General features: G+C 49.9%; 1 protein-coding gene across 3 annotated transcripts; it reads right to left on the bottom strand.

Annotated features, from left to right (window-relative positions):
* Positions 1–1,678: 1,678 nt before the first annotated feature.
* On the bottom strand, positions 1,679–14,531 carry LOC100925944 (occludin). 3 transcript variants are annotated; one of them, XM_031947989.1, is made up of 9 exons: positions 13,867–14,531; positions 12,438–13,120; positions 8,304–8,462; positions 7,509–7,610; positions 4,708–4,850; positions 4,370–4,555; positions 3,876–4,047; positions 2,314–2,355; positions 1,679–2,094 (listed from the first exon to the last, which is right to left on the bottom strand). In XM_031947989.1, exons 2-9 carry the CDS (start codon positions 13,104–13,106, stop codon positions 1,993–1,995), a joined length of 1,575 nt encoding a protein of 524 aa, XP_031803849.1. In that variant the 5' UTR covers positions 13,107–13,120; positions 13,867–14,531; the 3' UTR covers positions 1,679–1,992. The 3 variants fall into 3 exon arrangements, with proteins under 3 accessions (XP_031803849.1, XP_031803850.1, XP_031803851.1); XM_031947990.1 differs by having other exon boundaries at positions 12,438–13,116; XM_031947991.1 differs by lacking the exon at positions 7,509–7,610 and having other exon boundaries at positions 1,949–2,094; positions 13,867–13,984.
* Positions 14,532–15,032: the final 501 nt, after the last annotated feature.

The following is a 15,032-nucleotide window of genomic DNA, read 5'->3' as shown; positions in this document are numbered from 1 at the left end:
GGGGTGACTCTGTCATTGGGGGGGGGGGCAGAGGCCTGTGGGCCTGACCAAGGGCCTCCCTGTGACCTTGGGCAAGGCTGGGCCACATCCCTGCCAAGTATGGATGGTTGTCCCTGCCCTTCCAGAGAGCCCCAAGCACAGGCCAGGCCACCTGCTGTGCCTGGGCCAGGAGCAGGAGACCGGGGACAGCTGCGGGCCGGGGCTGCCCGCTCACCTCCCTTCCCACCCTCCTCTCCTCCATCTCCTCACTATCACCCCCCTCCGGCCCAACCTCTTTCAGCTTCTCTTTATGGAGGCAGTGGTGGCGGGGCAGGATCAGCCCCATGACATTTGTCACTAAGCTTCCTGAGCTCCCCGGGCTGGGTCTGCAAATTGAGAGGGTCCCTTCCCCCTCTCAGCCCCAGGAGCTTTTTCTCCCCCTCTGTCCCCACACCCCCAAGTTCTTTTTTTCATCTCTTTCTTCTTTCTATCTCTCTGTCTCTCTCCCCTCTCTTTTTGTCTTTTTCTCTCCCCCTTTTGTTTGTCTCTCTTTCTCTTCCCCTCCCTCTCTCTGTTTCTCTTTCTGTCTTTTTCTTACCTCTCTCTTTTTATTTCTCTCCTCCTCCCTCCTCTATTTCTCTCTTTCCCTCTGTTTCTGTCTCTCCCCCCTCTTCCCTTTCTGTTTCTCTTTCTCTTCCCCTTTCTCTTTCTGTCTCTCTCCCCCTCCTCTGTTTCTCTTTCCCTCTATTTTTGTCTCTCCCCCTCCCCGTCTCTCTCTTCCCAACTCTGTTTTGCTTTTTCTTTCCCCTCGCTTTTCTTTTTTCTTTTCCTTTCTCTTTCTTTCCATCTCTCTCCCCCCCTCTGTTTCTTTCTCCACCTCCCTCTCTCTATTTCTGTCTCCCCCTTTTTTCCCATTTCTCTCCCCCTCCTTTCTGTCTCTCTGTTTCTCTCTCCCCCTTTCTCTGTCCCTCTCTGTTTTTCTCTCAGTCTCTCCTTTCCTCCCCTCTCCTTTGTTACTTTCCCAACTACTGTTCTACAAACCAGACTCTAAACTTCCCAGACTTCACCAGTCCCATCTGACACCTCTTATGTTGAAGGCCCTTCCCCTCTTCCTAAATTGGGGGGGGGGCTATGTGATCCCTGGATGGGAAGGCCCAAGAGAGGGGGTACGGTTATGAAAAGTGCTTTTGGTGGTGGATACTGCTCAGATCTGAAGGCCAGTGGGTGGGCAGGTGTCCCTGCCTCCTCCTCTCACCCCGTCCTGCAGGAATGAGCTGGAAGTAGGGAGTGTCCCTTGTGTCTTTTGACTCCCTGGAAGAGGAAGGGGATGACCTTAAAGCTTCTTCACGGGGAGAGCCAGGTACTGGGAGCTGAGATGTAGCAGGGGCCCCCCAGATTCAGGATAAGAGAAAGACTGGTCACTGATGTTTCTCCTCACCAAAGGAAAAGCCAGTGTACTTCAGCCGGTCCATGTCTCCTGATTTCTTCTCAATTCTTGGGGATTTCTTCCTGACTTTCCTCCTGACATCTTCAGGCTTGCTGTGTCTGATTTCTTTTTGGCCTAACACCTGCCATCTGGGGCATCTGCCTGATTTCTTGGAGGCCCGCCTTCTCAAGCTCCCAGTAACCAGGGCAGCCGGACCTTGGGGACTAAGGCCACCTGCCCCCTCCCCTTTCCCCCAGCAGGGAGGGCCCTGTCTCAGAGCAGAGCAGACTTTATTGATGTATATATCAGCTTCAGGCTGCCGAGCCTCCCCCTCTCCCCCTCTTCCCCTTAACCCTTCTTGGGACCGGGACCACCCTTTCTGGTTGCCATTGCCTCTCTCTTGGGCCCTGAGGGATCCCCGCTTCTCGCCCGGCAGAGAAGTTCATGGGAAAACCTGGGGAGACTAGCTCCCCACTACCGGCTAGGGGAGTGCAGGATCCATGGCATCCAATCTTTCCCTGGGCACATAAAAAGACGGTTCCTAGACCAAAAGCCTGGGAACCCACTCCCAGAGGGTCCGACCCTCATTAGCTTCGGACCTGGTCATAGGCCCCAACCATGCGCTTGATGTGGCAAAGCTTGTCTCGAAGGCTCTGGGTCTCCAGTTTCTTGCTTTGGTATTCTGGACTCTGGAGGGAGGACAGAAGGAAATGGGCAAAAGGGTTAACCCTTGGTGGGGCTGCCTGGCGTCCTGCTCATCTCGCTCGCTTCCCCAAATCCCAGAAAGCTTCCGCCAGGGACAAGGAGCCCAAGCAGCCCAGGCTTGGTGCCCTGGTACTTCCGGGCAGGGGACACATCCTCTTCTTGGGGTAAATAGAGGCAAGGGGCTCCCAGGGATGACATCTTACCCTCTTCAAGTCTTTCAGCCGGTTGTATTCTTCCGCAACACCCTGGGGAGGAAGACACGAGGGCCCTTCAGACTCTGCCAGGGCCCCTTCACCCCTTTCCCACCTCGTCCAGGGCAATGCAAGAGGTAGGTCAGGTATTGTCCCCATTACTGATCTGTGTCATCTGCTGGGCCATCAGCTACTTGGCCATTTCTAACCGCCGCGTGGACCGCTGACCTCTACCCCGAGACCCCGGGTTCTGATAAGTTTTCCTCTCTTGGCCCCCGGCCCATCATCCTGGTATCTCCTAGCTGGGAGGTGGGGCCTGGAGCAGCCTTGCCTCCTTCCCGCCCTGGCCTGCCTTGGTCACCAACCCCCATTAGGGCTCCTTTGCAGAGAAAGGACCCAATCCGAAGTAATAAGCTTTTAAGAGATCCTTTTTTTCTTATTTTGAACAACTAGGAGACTGAGGCTCAGAGAGAGGGAGGGACTGAAGCACAGCTGCAGGGGGATAGTCCTGGGCTGTCTGCTACTCTAATGATCACTCCCCTCCCTCTTGTTTCTTCCCTATGGGACAGTCCGTGTCAGGCTTGCCTGGAAAAGGAAGCCGAGGGGGCAGGTGGGGTTTGTCCCCACTAGTGTTCGGACAAAGGGGGATAGAGTGGGTGGGAGTATCATTCCTGGTTTTTGAGAACCCCGGGTGTGAGGGGCAACCTGGCTGCCCAGAGAGTAGAAAAGGGGCTTAGGTGGGAGAACAAAGGCAGCTTGTGAGGTGGTGCTAGAGCCGGACAAACCAGTTCTCTGGGCAGCTGGGGGAGGGGCTGGGCTGGCAACGGGTTGCCCAGAGAGTGCAGGGACCTGGGGGTGCCGGTGAGAACCCACTGGGATCCCAGTCCCAGGCCTACTGTTCTCACCTGTGTGGCCTGCACTCTCTGGGCTCGAGTTGGACTGTGGGAAGGGAATGAGGGAAGGGAACAGGCAACTATGATGAGCCTACTATGTGCCAGCTTCTGTGGTAAGCATTTTGCAAATAGCTCATTTGGTTCTTGGATGGTTTCTGAGGTCCTTCCTGACTTTGACATTCCATGTTCTGTGTTTTGTGGAAAGCGTCCTGGATTCCGTTAGGATCAGGAGATGACATTCAGGGTTCTAAAGGCCCTCCCAGCCCTGGGTTCTGAGGCTCTCCCGGCTCTGACACCCTGTATTCTAAGGGCCTTCCCAGCCCTGACCTCCTGGGTTCTAAGGGCCCTCCCAGCCCTGACCTGGGTTCTAAGGGCCCTCCTGACTCCAACATCCTGTATTCTAAGGGCCTTCCCAGCCTTGACCTCCTGGGTTCTAAGGGCCCTCCCAGCTCTGACATCTTTGTTTCTAGGGCCCTCCCAACCCTGACACTCTCCATTTTTGAGTTTTTTTATTCAAAATTTCCTTGAGAATCTCTAGCTCCACCTTCCATAGTATTCTCAGGCTAGCTCTAGCCTGGGCTGTGTAGGACCTATATTCTGCCTCAGAGAGAATGAAATGCTGCCCGGTGACCCTCAGCCCCTGCCCTGCCCTTTCCATTCCCTATTCCCCCGGGTCTTTACCTGATAGCGTAAGCTGCCTTCTGGGAGACAGTCCAGCTCATGACTGAGCTGCCTGAGTTGAGCCCCAATGTCGTCCATCTCAGAGCACAGGGCTTTGTATCGCTGAAGGTCACTGTTGAACTCTGCCTTGTAGGTCTGGCGGACGGCGTCCGAGGTGATGGGTGGGTAGAGGCTGTGGGCAGGGCAGGGAATGTGGGTGTCAGCCAGGAAGAGAGCTTAGAGTCTGGGTCTCTGATTCCCTTCCTTCTCCTCTCCCTGGATCCCAGCCCTGGAAGGCCTAGGTGCCCACATGCCACCAAGAGAGAGCATTAGCTTAGGCTCTGAAGGGTGCTTGTGGAGGGTTTCTCCATCAATGGCATGGAACCTGGGGGAGGGGGGTCCCTAAAACCCAGCTCTCCCTCCCCCTGTGCCCTCTGTCAAGGGAAGCACCTTGGGCTGGGGGACTATGGCTGGGTTCCTGAGGGCCAGAAGCCAGTGGAAACACCTCGCCTCACCTGGCCCAATCGTCCCGGTCCCGCTCCTCGCTGGATTCCGCCGCTGTGGTGTAATCTGTCTCGTATTGTGCTTCCTCCAGGCCTGTTGGACGCTGTCTTTGGCGTGGGCCCCGCCTGGCGGGGGGCCGACTCACAGGCCCTTTGTCTTTTCCTTCTGGAGAGCTGGTCCCTGCCGGGGGTGGGGGACTGGGAGAAGGGTTGGAGAATGCTGAGTTCTTGGGCCCAAGTTGTGGATCATGGGAGGGGGTGGAGGTTCTGGACTGTAAAGTGCCCACTCCCCAGGAGTCTGCGCCCATCCCCCGGGAGCCCGTGCCCACCCCCCGGGAGCCTATCCCTACCTGGGACTGGAAGGGGTTGGCTGGCTGTAGCCATTCTCCTGGGCTGGTGGGAAAGCACTGGTCAGCGGGCTGGTGGGCTTCTCAGAGTACGCCAGTGTGGCCGTTTCATCCTGAGTACCGGCATCCCCGGATACGTTCTTCACCTAGAAGTATTACAAACAGCAAGAGCTCCCTTTGTTGTCACTCTTTCACTGTAGGGGACATTGAGGCCCAAAGGAGTTAAGCTATAGAGTCATAGAATGTCATGATTAGAAAGGGTTTTTGAACCCACTACCACAGAGAACATAGGGTCTAGACTGTGATCTGGGATGTTATGTAGGATTCTCCATAGGGTGGAGAGTGTTAGGCCTGAGAGACTGTTTTCCCTCTTTTTGCTGATAGTAAAAAGTAATGTCCTCAAATCAGCTGGACCTCGTGGGTAGAACTTAGACCTTCTGCCTCCAAATCCAGTGTCGCCCCTTGGGCAGCCAGGCAGGTAACTTTGGGGTGAGACGCAGCTTCCTGTCTGGGTGGGCAAAGTGGGCCCTGGCAGATGAGTCATCACTGAGTCAGGCTGATAAGAGCAGGTCTGGATGCTTGGGGGCAGAAGACTGGGCTGTATCATCTCTCTGGGGTCCCTCCCAGCCCTTCCAGGGCAAGTCTGAGAGCTGTGGCTACTAAGAGGGGGACAAATTTCAGGCCTTGGGCCTGGCCATATATGTACATGGGAGTTAGGGAGATGGAGAGGAACTGGTAAAAGACCATTTTGGGGACTGAGTCAGTCCCAACTCCTCCAGACCCTTCTCTCCTGGCTTTTACCTCCCTATCCCTGACTCTCCAAAGGGTCTGAGACCATGGGTCCTCCTGAAGGAGGGTTAATGGCTGCCCCTCCTTGGAGAACAGGAGGAATGAAAGGCAGGATGGTTCAGCAAAAAGAATGAGGGATTTGGAGACTGACATCCCAGTTCTAATAGTTGCTGCCTATTCAAGTCTGAGGAAGTCATCTCTTGGTCTCAGTTTCTTCATTTGTGAAATGGGGCTAAGAACAAAATAGCTTCCATCCACCAAGGGAATTGTGGGTGAAGCAATTTATGAACTGTCCTATAAATGGGGGAAGGGGAGCTTGTATCCGTGATACCTCCTTAGGTCCTGTCCTGTCTCCTTCAAATCTTCCTCTTCCTTCCTTCCTCTGCACCACATCCACTCCCCACCCCCTGCTCCAAACCAGAAACTAAGATTTCAATCCCCCTCCCCCACCTTTTAAAAAACACCACCAGACTTGACTTGAATTCAGAGACACATCAAGGACATGACTGTCTCCGCTCCCCTCCCTGTGTGTACTTTTAAAATTCTCCCAGGAGGAAACATCGCTTCCGGGCATGGGTAAGCCCTTTGGTTACACAAAACACAAAGAATCTGTCGGAAAAGACCCGGATGGAGGGGAGTCTGTGCCTTTATAATTGAGGCAACCTCCCTTCAGGAGCTGCTTCCAGTTTCCTGCTCCCCAATCTCTGCTTTCAATCTTCTCTTAACAGAAGAGCAAGCGCCACTACCTTTGCTTGTTCTGCCCACTGCTCCCGAATCCTCCCTTCTCCTTAGAATAACAAAGGCAGCTTTGGTTCCCGAAGTCCTTTGAGGTTGGCCAAGTGCTTTATTTGTTTGTCCCATCTAAAGATCTTATGCAGCAGGGACCAGAGCTATTGTTATTCCCATTTTATAGCTGAGGAAACTGAGGCTCAATGAGCCAAAGAACTGGACCAAAATTGAATAGGGAGGAAGTGTTGAAGCTGGGACTCAAAGTGAAGTCTTCTGACTCTACAGATTTCTTTATTTATTGGTTGGTTTGTTCATTTATTTGTTTTTTAGGTGAAAACTCTGCAAATAATGTATTTGAAGTGAGAGAAATGAGGTTAGAATCTTGGTTCTCGTCACTGGCTAGCTATAGGATTTTAAGCAATTGCTTCAATCTCTTCAATCACCTCAATTGTAAATTGAGAGACTAGATGTTCTTCTGCTGCCCCTCCCAGCTCTATACTTTATGATCCCGAGATCTCCGGGCTTCTCCAGATTTTTCCAAGACCAGCCTTCTCCAGAATCCTGGAGACCAGACCTCTAGACTCCACCTCTGAATTCCTACAATTTTGAATTTGCAGCTCACAGCTTCGGATGCCCCCTGACCCCAGCGGTGTTTGGGAATCCTGTTGTCCCCTCCCGCCTCCCCTCCCCCACTCTGGTGGGTTGCTTTGGCCCCCCAAGGAGACTGGGTGGGTCTTCAGGTTTTTGAAAGTGGGAGCAGACTCTGTCCTGGTCCTTTTCCCCGCCCCTTAGGAGCATCACTAAGATTGATAGATAGTTGAAAAACAACGAGTGTCCCCTGCTGGAGTGGGCTACTTTGGGGGGGTGTTCTCCCTCTCCCTGAAAGACTCCCAGAAGAGGTTGGGATGGCCACTCGCCAACGGCGTTGCCCAGAGCATCTTGGGGCGACAGTTTGGCTCGGAGAGGCTGTTTGCTCAGACGTCGGGGCTCCCCAAGCACGCATCTCCTTCCCAGCTCACTCCCATTCCCACGGTGAGAAGGGGGGGCGGGCAGCCTTACTGCAACGTGCCCCACCTTTGCCTGTTGTTTCCACTAAGGTTCCGCCCCCCCGCCAGCTGACCAAGCTCTAGGTTAATCATTTTCCATACAGAAACTCAGACTATCTTGAGCAAATAGGGAATGGAGGGGCGGGACCCATGTGGACAGGCCTGGGACCCTGGCACCGAGCTCTCCACTGAGGCTGGGGGGGGCAGCAAAGTGACCCCGGGGGATGAAAGCTGAAGTACCTGTTCTCTACGGAAGCAGCGTGGCAAGAACCGAAACAGAGCCGGTCTCGGATCCATCAAAAGACCTGGATTCCAATTCTGACATCTACTGGCTTTGGGACCCTGGGTAAATCATTTATTTCTCAGTACCCAAGGCAACTCCCTGAGATTCACATTTAAAAGCTATGTTGGTATAAGGAGTCTCCCCATGTGGGAATTCTCTGTCTCTATTCTTAGGATCTCGATAGGATTTATAAATCAAAGCACATGACAAACATTATTTCATCTGATCTTCCCTCCCCCTGGGATGGGGGGTGGGGAGTGCTATTATTTCCCCCATTTTACAAGTGAGGAAACTGAAGCAGACAGAACTTATGTGACTAGTAGATTTGAACTCAAATCTTCCAGAACCCAATTCACTTTCTTAGCACCATAGTCTCTTCCCTAACCCTCCCAGGCTGATAAGTACTAGTCTTCTGGCTATTTTTGCAGATGAGGAAACTGAGGCATAGGAAAAAAGTATATGCTCAAGATCATGCAGCTAATAAATGGGGAGAGATATGGACTCAACTCAACTGGAACAGAGAAAAGAACATTGGGCTCAGTACTAGTAGATCTGGGTTCAATTCATGGCTCAAACATCTATGTGACTCTGGGCAAATCATTTGACTTCAAGCTTATTCATTCCTCCACACTGCCCCCCTTACCCACTTCTCCACACTGCCCTCCTACCCACTCCTCCACACTGCCCTCCTACCCACTCCTCCACACTGCCCTCCCTTACCCACCTCTCCACACTGCCCCCCTCCTGCTTACCCATTCCTCCACATTAGGACCCTCCATTGTAGCCAGGGGCTTGTCCCAGAAGATATTGGGCTTCCCGTACTTCCAGATCTTGTGACGGGTCTTCTGGGCGAAGTAGCAGATGACACAGAGGAGGACCACAACGAGGAAGCCACAGACGATGGCCACGGCCTGGGAGAGGAGGAAGGGGGCACGTGGGCTCAGCACTGGGGCCGCCCTCTGGACCTTGAAGGACTAGGTGAGAGACAGCAGCCATAGGACAAGCAGCCCACTCTGAGGCTGGCACAGGCAAGCGCCCTCCAAAGTACCCATCTTCAAGTTCTTGCTGTTAACCCGACAGCACCCAGGGAATTCTCAGCATCTCCTGCCTGGCTACTTTCCTGGCCTTGATCTTGGGCATTCTGGGAAACTCGGCTCTAGGAGCACTTCCCACCCTAGCTGACTGGGTTCACCAGGCACTGCTTCTCCCCGACCTGCCAGGGGACCCCTCCTGACCCCCAGCTTCTTATGTGCTCTCTCCTCTTCCTTCCCCCGCTGTTACATGGTAAGCAACTTGAGGGTAGGAGCTGTTCTTTGTGTCCCCAGTGCTTAGCACAGTGCCTGGCACATAGTAGGCATTAATTCATGTTCATTGACTGATTCAGACTCAGTGTAGAACTCTGGCTTTTCTCGCTGGCCTGAACTTTCTCCCACAAAGGAAGGACTCCTGGAGAATATGTAGGTTCCCTAGTGATGAGAGGGATCGTGGATACAGAGAGGCAGATCAGATGAGCTGGTCTGTCACCCTGAAGGGTCCAAATAGAACTTGGAATTGGGTGAATTTTAGAGGAATATCTTAGGAATGGGAGAATTTCAAGGAAGAATATCTTAGGAATGGGAAAATTTCATGAGGAAATATTTTAGGAATTGGGAGAATTTCGTGAGGGAATATTTTAGGAATGGGAGAATTTCAAGAAGGAATATCTTAGGAATGGGAGAATTTCATGAGGGAATATTTTAGGAATGGGAGAATTTCATGAGGGAATATCTTAGGAATTGGGTGAATTTCATGGAGGAGTATCTTAGAATGGGAGAATTTCAAGGAAGTGTGGTGGGGGGGTGGCTAAGGAGGGCTATTCACTATGGGACTTTGGCTTTGGAGATTGGGGAAGCAGAGAGAGGATAGAGTACTGATTGTGTACTCTAAAGACAAAAATGGGGAGGCAGCTAGTTAGTGCATAGAGCACTCACTGTGTGACCCTGGGCAAATCACTTAACCAATTGCCTCAGTTAAAAAAAAAAAAAAAAAAGACAAAAAGGCAGGTGGTTGGTCTGCTCCACCCTCAGCCCCCAGTTATGGAAAAGGCAAATAGGACTGGAGAGTTTTGTGCTGGATTCCAAGGTTCTGAAGGGAAGAGACTATATCTTCAACATAAATATCATATTTATAATAACAATAATAGCCAACTGTGGTCTTTAGATACTTGTTACTGTTTTTGGTAAACATCATTTTATGACAATGTTTGGGTAACAGCTAAAATCCAAGACATTTTTTGATTTGTATCAGAGAGTGAAGATGCATAAACAAATTTGACCAATGACTGTATCACCATTATTTAAAATTTTGTTTTCGGAAGGGATTCTTGTTTTTAACAGCTTGATCTTATAAGAGGATTGTATAAAAGAAATTACCAAGATATGAAAATTCCCATAATGACCTTAGCTTTCATTATGCATGAAATATGTTGATGTTTGTGAGTCATATATCAGTCATGCATCATACATCCCAAAATAAAATGGAATATTAAAAAAAAAAGCCGATACTTATATAGTGATCTCTAGGTTTTCAAAGAATCTTATGAACTTTTGATCATGGGACACTTCTGATAGCTGTGGGAGGTAAGTATGTAGCTATTATTACTCCCATTTTACAAATGAGGAAACTGAGGCTCAGAGAGGTTAAAATGATTTGCTTCTGGTCACATAGTTAAGTATCAGAGGTAACAATCATCCTGAGCATAGTGGATTAGACACTGGACTTAAAGTCAGGATAACTTTCTTCAGATACCATGTGTTCTTGAACAAGCCATTGACAAATCTCTTTGTGCCTCAGTTTCCTCATCTGTAAATGACTCAGTGGCTTCCTTGAGCTCAAATCTCTCTTCAGATACTATGTAGTCTTGAGCAAGCCATTGACAAATCTCTTTGTGCCTCAGTTTCCTCATCTGTATATGATTCAGTGGCTTCTAAGCTTCTAACTCTAAATCTATAATACTCAAAATAAAATAAAATAAATCTATAATCCTATGAACCAAGTATTTAGGGTTAGGGTTAGTATTTCCCCATCTGCCATGCTGCCACGTCCACTGCCATCACCCTTGTCATTATTGCTCTTCCCATCACCATTGTCCAGACCATCATGACCACTTCTACCACCATCTTCTTCTTCCTCATCCTCCTTTCATCACCATCATCTTCGTCCTCCTCCATCACTGTCTACCACCATCATCCCAATGTTGCCATTTCTACGGTCACCATTACAATCACCATCACCATTCTATCTCTGCCACTTTTACCACCAGCAGCACCATTCTGACCACATCATTGATACTAATTTTTTCCTAACTGTGGTTTTCAGATCATGGATTCAGAGGTTTTCCGGCAATCATCTAGACCCACCCTTTTGTTTCACAGATGAGTTTTATCCTTATTTTCCTAATTCAGAAGAGAGCTGTCGTGCTGACAGACATTTCTGTACCAACAACAGATCATTATAATGTACTTGGATGATAGGGACAACGTTCTTCTAGTATGCTGCAATCAGATTCAACCATGCACACAGAATAAGAGCATAATAAGAGTGATGACTAGTTTTGTACACCTGTCATATAATCAGGAGATTCCTATCTCACTTGTGGGTAATTAGGATGGCGGTGGCTAATGTCTGTGTTTTAGCATGTTGAGTTCAGATTGAGATAGGAAATTCTCAGAAGAACTGTCATTACAATACCAACCCTACTAATAGAATAATGTTATCATTAATTGTTATTATTAATTTTATTATATTATAAATATATAATTATATATTATTAATGTAGCATTGTAATAGTACTACTAATAATTACCAATATTAATATAATAAGTTACATAATAATGACTCATATTTCAATGACACTTTAAAGTTAGATGACTTGCCTGGTCACCTAGCCACCCAGCATCAGAGTGACGATTTGACCCAAAGTCCAAGTCCCTTCCAGACAACATCATCTCTCTAGCCAAAGGAATATCACGGACAGTCACTTGTGTTTGCAATTTAAAAAGTGGGAATGATGGGTTTCTTATGGATAGACAATAAAGATATAAAGAGAGTCACAAATGATCAGAAGTCAAATAGTCCGGTGTCTGTTCTCAAAGAGGATTGAAATAACATCACAATTTTCATGGTGGAAAGAGCACCAGTTTTGAAGCCAAGAGAAACTGAGTTAAAATCCAGTCTCAGATATTTACTAGCTGTGTGACCTTGGGCACCCCAATTGCCTTCAAAATCAGAAATGGGATTAAGTCACATACTAGAAGTTATGGGGTACCAACTTTGTAGGTTCTGCCCCATACCAAAGAAGGACCAATTGATGAAACAGAACAGAAGGTTTTGAGGGAAGGAAGGTGGAAATAAGACCATTGTCTTCAGATAACCGACAAGCTGTCATGTGGGTAAGGGATTATTGCTAGATGACCTAATAACAGCAGCACAGAAAAGTTAAGTATTGTAGAGACAGCCAGCTGACTGTTGGATAGAGTACTGGACCTAGAATCAGGGTGATCTGAGTTCAAATTCAACCCAGACACTTACGAGCTATGTGACTCTGGACAAGATACTTAGTCTCCATCTGCCTTAATTTCTTTTATTAAATGAGGATAATAATATCACTTAATTCTTCAAGTTGTAAAGATTACAAGAGAAAATATTTGTAAAGAATGTACTATGATGGCTCGCACATGGTAGACACTTTATCCTTTTTCCATCCCTTCCTTAAGTGAATTGCCCAGCATCACACTGGTTCCTGAGTATCTCAGATTTTCCTGACTCCCAGCTCTGAACTCTGCCCACCGCCCCACTGAGTTCCCTTCTAGTTGTGCTGTATTTTGTAATCTTCCCGTGACTCTTACCTCTTGAGGGTCCACTATGCAGTAGTGATAGAGGTACTGGTTCACAATCCCCCCTGCCACTGGAGACATCATCTGATTGCAGAGCATCAACATCTGGTTGTAGTAGAGACTCCCAGAGCTGGACCCCAGCCCCGCTCGGGGGTTCACCCCGACGACATAGACGATGGAGGCGATGAGCATCATGAAGGCCAGCAGGCCACTGAGCACGGTGACCAGCAGGTAGAAGCGGCGAGAGCGGGCACCTGATGCTTTGGACAGCCCGGCTATGACCAGCCCCAGAGTCACCAGGAAGCAGAGCACAGCCATGGCGATCATAAAGCCATTGGCTGCCCGTGGGTTGGTCAGGCCACCGTAATAACCACCATAGTAGCCACCATAGTAGCCACTGTAGTAGCTTCCCAGGCCACCCCCATAACCGAGGAGACCGCTGCTACTACCGTAGTAGTCCCAGGATAAGGTGGAGGCTACACAGGCAAAAATAGCCAAACACAGGAAGACCACAAATCCCTGAAGGATACGGACAATACCTGGCGGGGACCGCCACTGGTAGAAATGCTGGGGAGGGACATCTGCAAGGTAGAAGGAGCCAGGAGGGCCCGAGGGAGGTGGGTAGTCATAGCGGGAACTGGGGTGACCATAGCCCGTGTAAGACCTCTTCTCATACATCATGGGCAGGGGGCTACCTGGAACAGAGCAGACAGATCCCATTCTCCCCTTTCCATTCCGGCATCACTTCCAGCTCTGACACTCCCTGTTCTAAGATCCCTTTCAGTTCTGACATTGTATGTTCTGAGGTCTCTTTTATCTCTGACATTTCATGTTCTAGGTTGTATCTCAGCTCTGACATTTCTGTTCTCAGAACCTCTGCGACTCTGATATTCTGTTTTTCCCCCCAGCTCCAACAATCTATGTTTTATATTCTAAGGAAATTCTAAGTTCAGACCCCTCACATACTGATACTCTATATGTGGTGGATTTTTATGACCTGATACCTGTTAGGAGAACAGCTCCATCACTGTCTCCTCCACCTCCATACCCCTAAACAAGGAGTAAGAGAGAGAGGGCTAAGAGAGAGAATCTGGAGATCATGGGCTCTCTCCAGCTACTGGGAGTTTCTGAAGGGACTGAGTTCAAGTACCTCAGGCACTGGAAAATGCTACCTTTCATCTCCTTCTCTGATGGGTGGCTGGGAACAGAAGAATGCCATTCAGAGGCGCCCCAAGCTCCGAAGTTTTTTTTATCCCATAAGCCACCTCCCTCCTTTCTATGGGCTTCTGCCACCCTCTTCTACCCCCAAATCAGGGCATTCCCCTGGTCCCTAAGTCACTCTCTGCCTTGCCCTGTTGCCCAGCTTGGACTAACTCCTTCCTAGTCCTTGCTAATCCCCAGGGATTGCCCTGAGGTCTCCTGTGGGGCGAGAGCCGTTTACCTGAGCTTGGTGCCCTCCTGCCCAGGCTCCGCCTGGCTGCCTCCTCTCTCCAGGGATCCACTTCCAGGCTCCCACAGCCAGCTCTGAGAGTTGTCCTAATGCCTTCCCCTTCACTGGTTGCCCACTGAAAAGTTAACCGTGGGGACTCTTGGAGGAGGGAGGGGATGCCGAAACCTGAGGGGTGGGGTCCCCCGGCTCCCCTGGGCAGCTTTAGCCTGCCCTCCCTCTTTGTCCCTGGAAAAATGGCTGCAGGGATTAATCATTAGTAGATATACAAAGGCTCAGGAAAGGAGAAAAACCACAAGCTTGGCCCTCGCTGGAGTTAACCCAACTTTAGCCAGGGCGGGAGCACAGGCTGGCTGGGAGAGGCAGGCAGGCAGCTCTTGGTGGGGACCCACAGGTTCCTCTGTGGGACTGGGCCAGCCCCGAGCAACTTAACCCCTTCTCTTCCGGAGCGTCCCTCGGGAGGGGCGGCAACTTGATCCGAGGGTTTTCAGGGGCACAGAACAGAGCCAGGCAGCTCCCTGCCCAAAGGTTGCAGGGAGAGGGCTGTGGTGAGAATTCCCGCACCACTTCCCATCTCTTAGGGGGCCCTTTTTCTGGCATGGGAGAGGGCTGGAGGGATGGCTGGGCCAGCCTCTGGAGCCCCTTCCGGGTCTCCGAGGGGTTCCTACTGGAATATGATCGCAAGTAAGAGCTTCCTCAAGACTTCCTGGCTCATGGAACAGGAAACCTCCTCACCAAAAAGTGTTTCATGGGCTAAAACCTTCCTCCTTCAGGAAGCCTTTAGCGTTGCCCTGCCCATCCCCCCACTCTCACAACAGCTACCCCAAGTCTTCTCAACACAAAGGGACCCGGCAAAATTGGTTTCCTCTAGTTTAAACCTAGGGCCCTATGGCAGGGCCCTTATTTCCTTCAAACTAGGGACTCTTGGAAAGAGACATAATATTTCCCCCTTTTATTCAGGCTTTCCTTTTTTAAAAAAATTATATATTTTATTTTCAAAGAATATTTTAATTTTACCCTTTTATGAATTATATGTAAAAACGATTTTTTTTGAGGCAATCGGGGTTAAGTGACTTGCCCAGGGTCACACAGCTAGAAAGTGCGAAGTGTCTGAGATCAGATTTGAACTCAGGTCCTCCTGACTTCAGGGCTGGTGTAGA

This window comes from Sarcophilus harrisii, chromosome 1 (assembly GCF_902635505.1).
Source record: "Sarcophilus harrisii chromosome 1, mSarHar1.11, whole genome shotgun sequence".
NCBI lineage: Eukaryota > Metazoa > Chordata > Mammalia > Dasyuromorphia > Dasyuridae > Sarcophilus > Sarcophilus harrisii.
The sequence above is the reverse complement of the archived record's forward strand: the minus strand, read 5'-3'. Positions and strand labels throughout refer to the sequence as shown.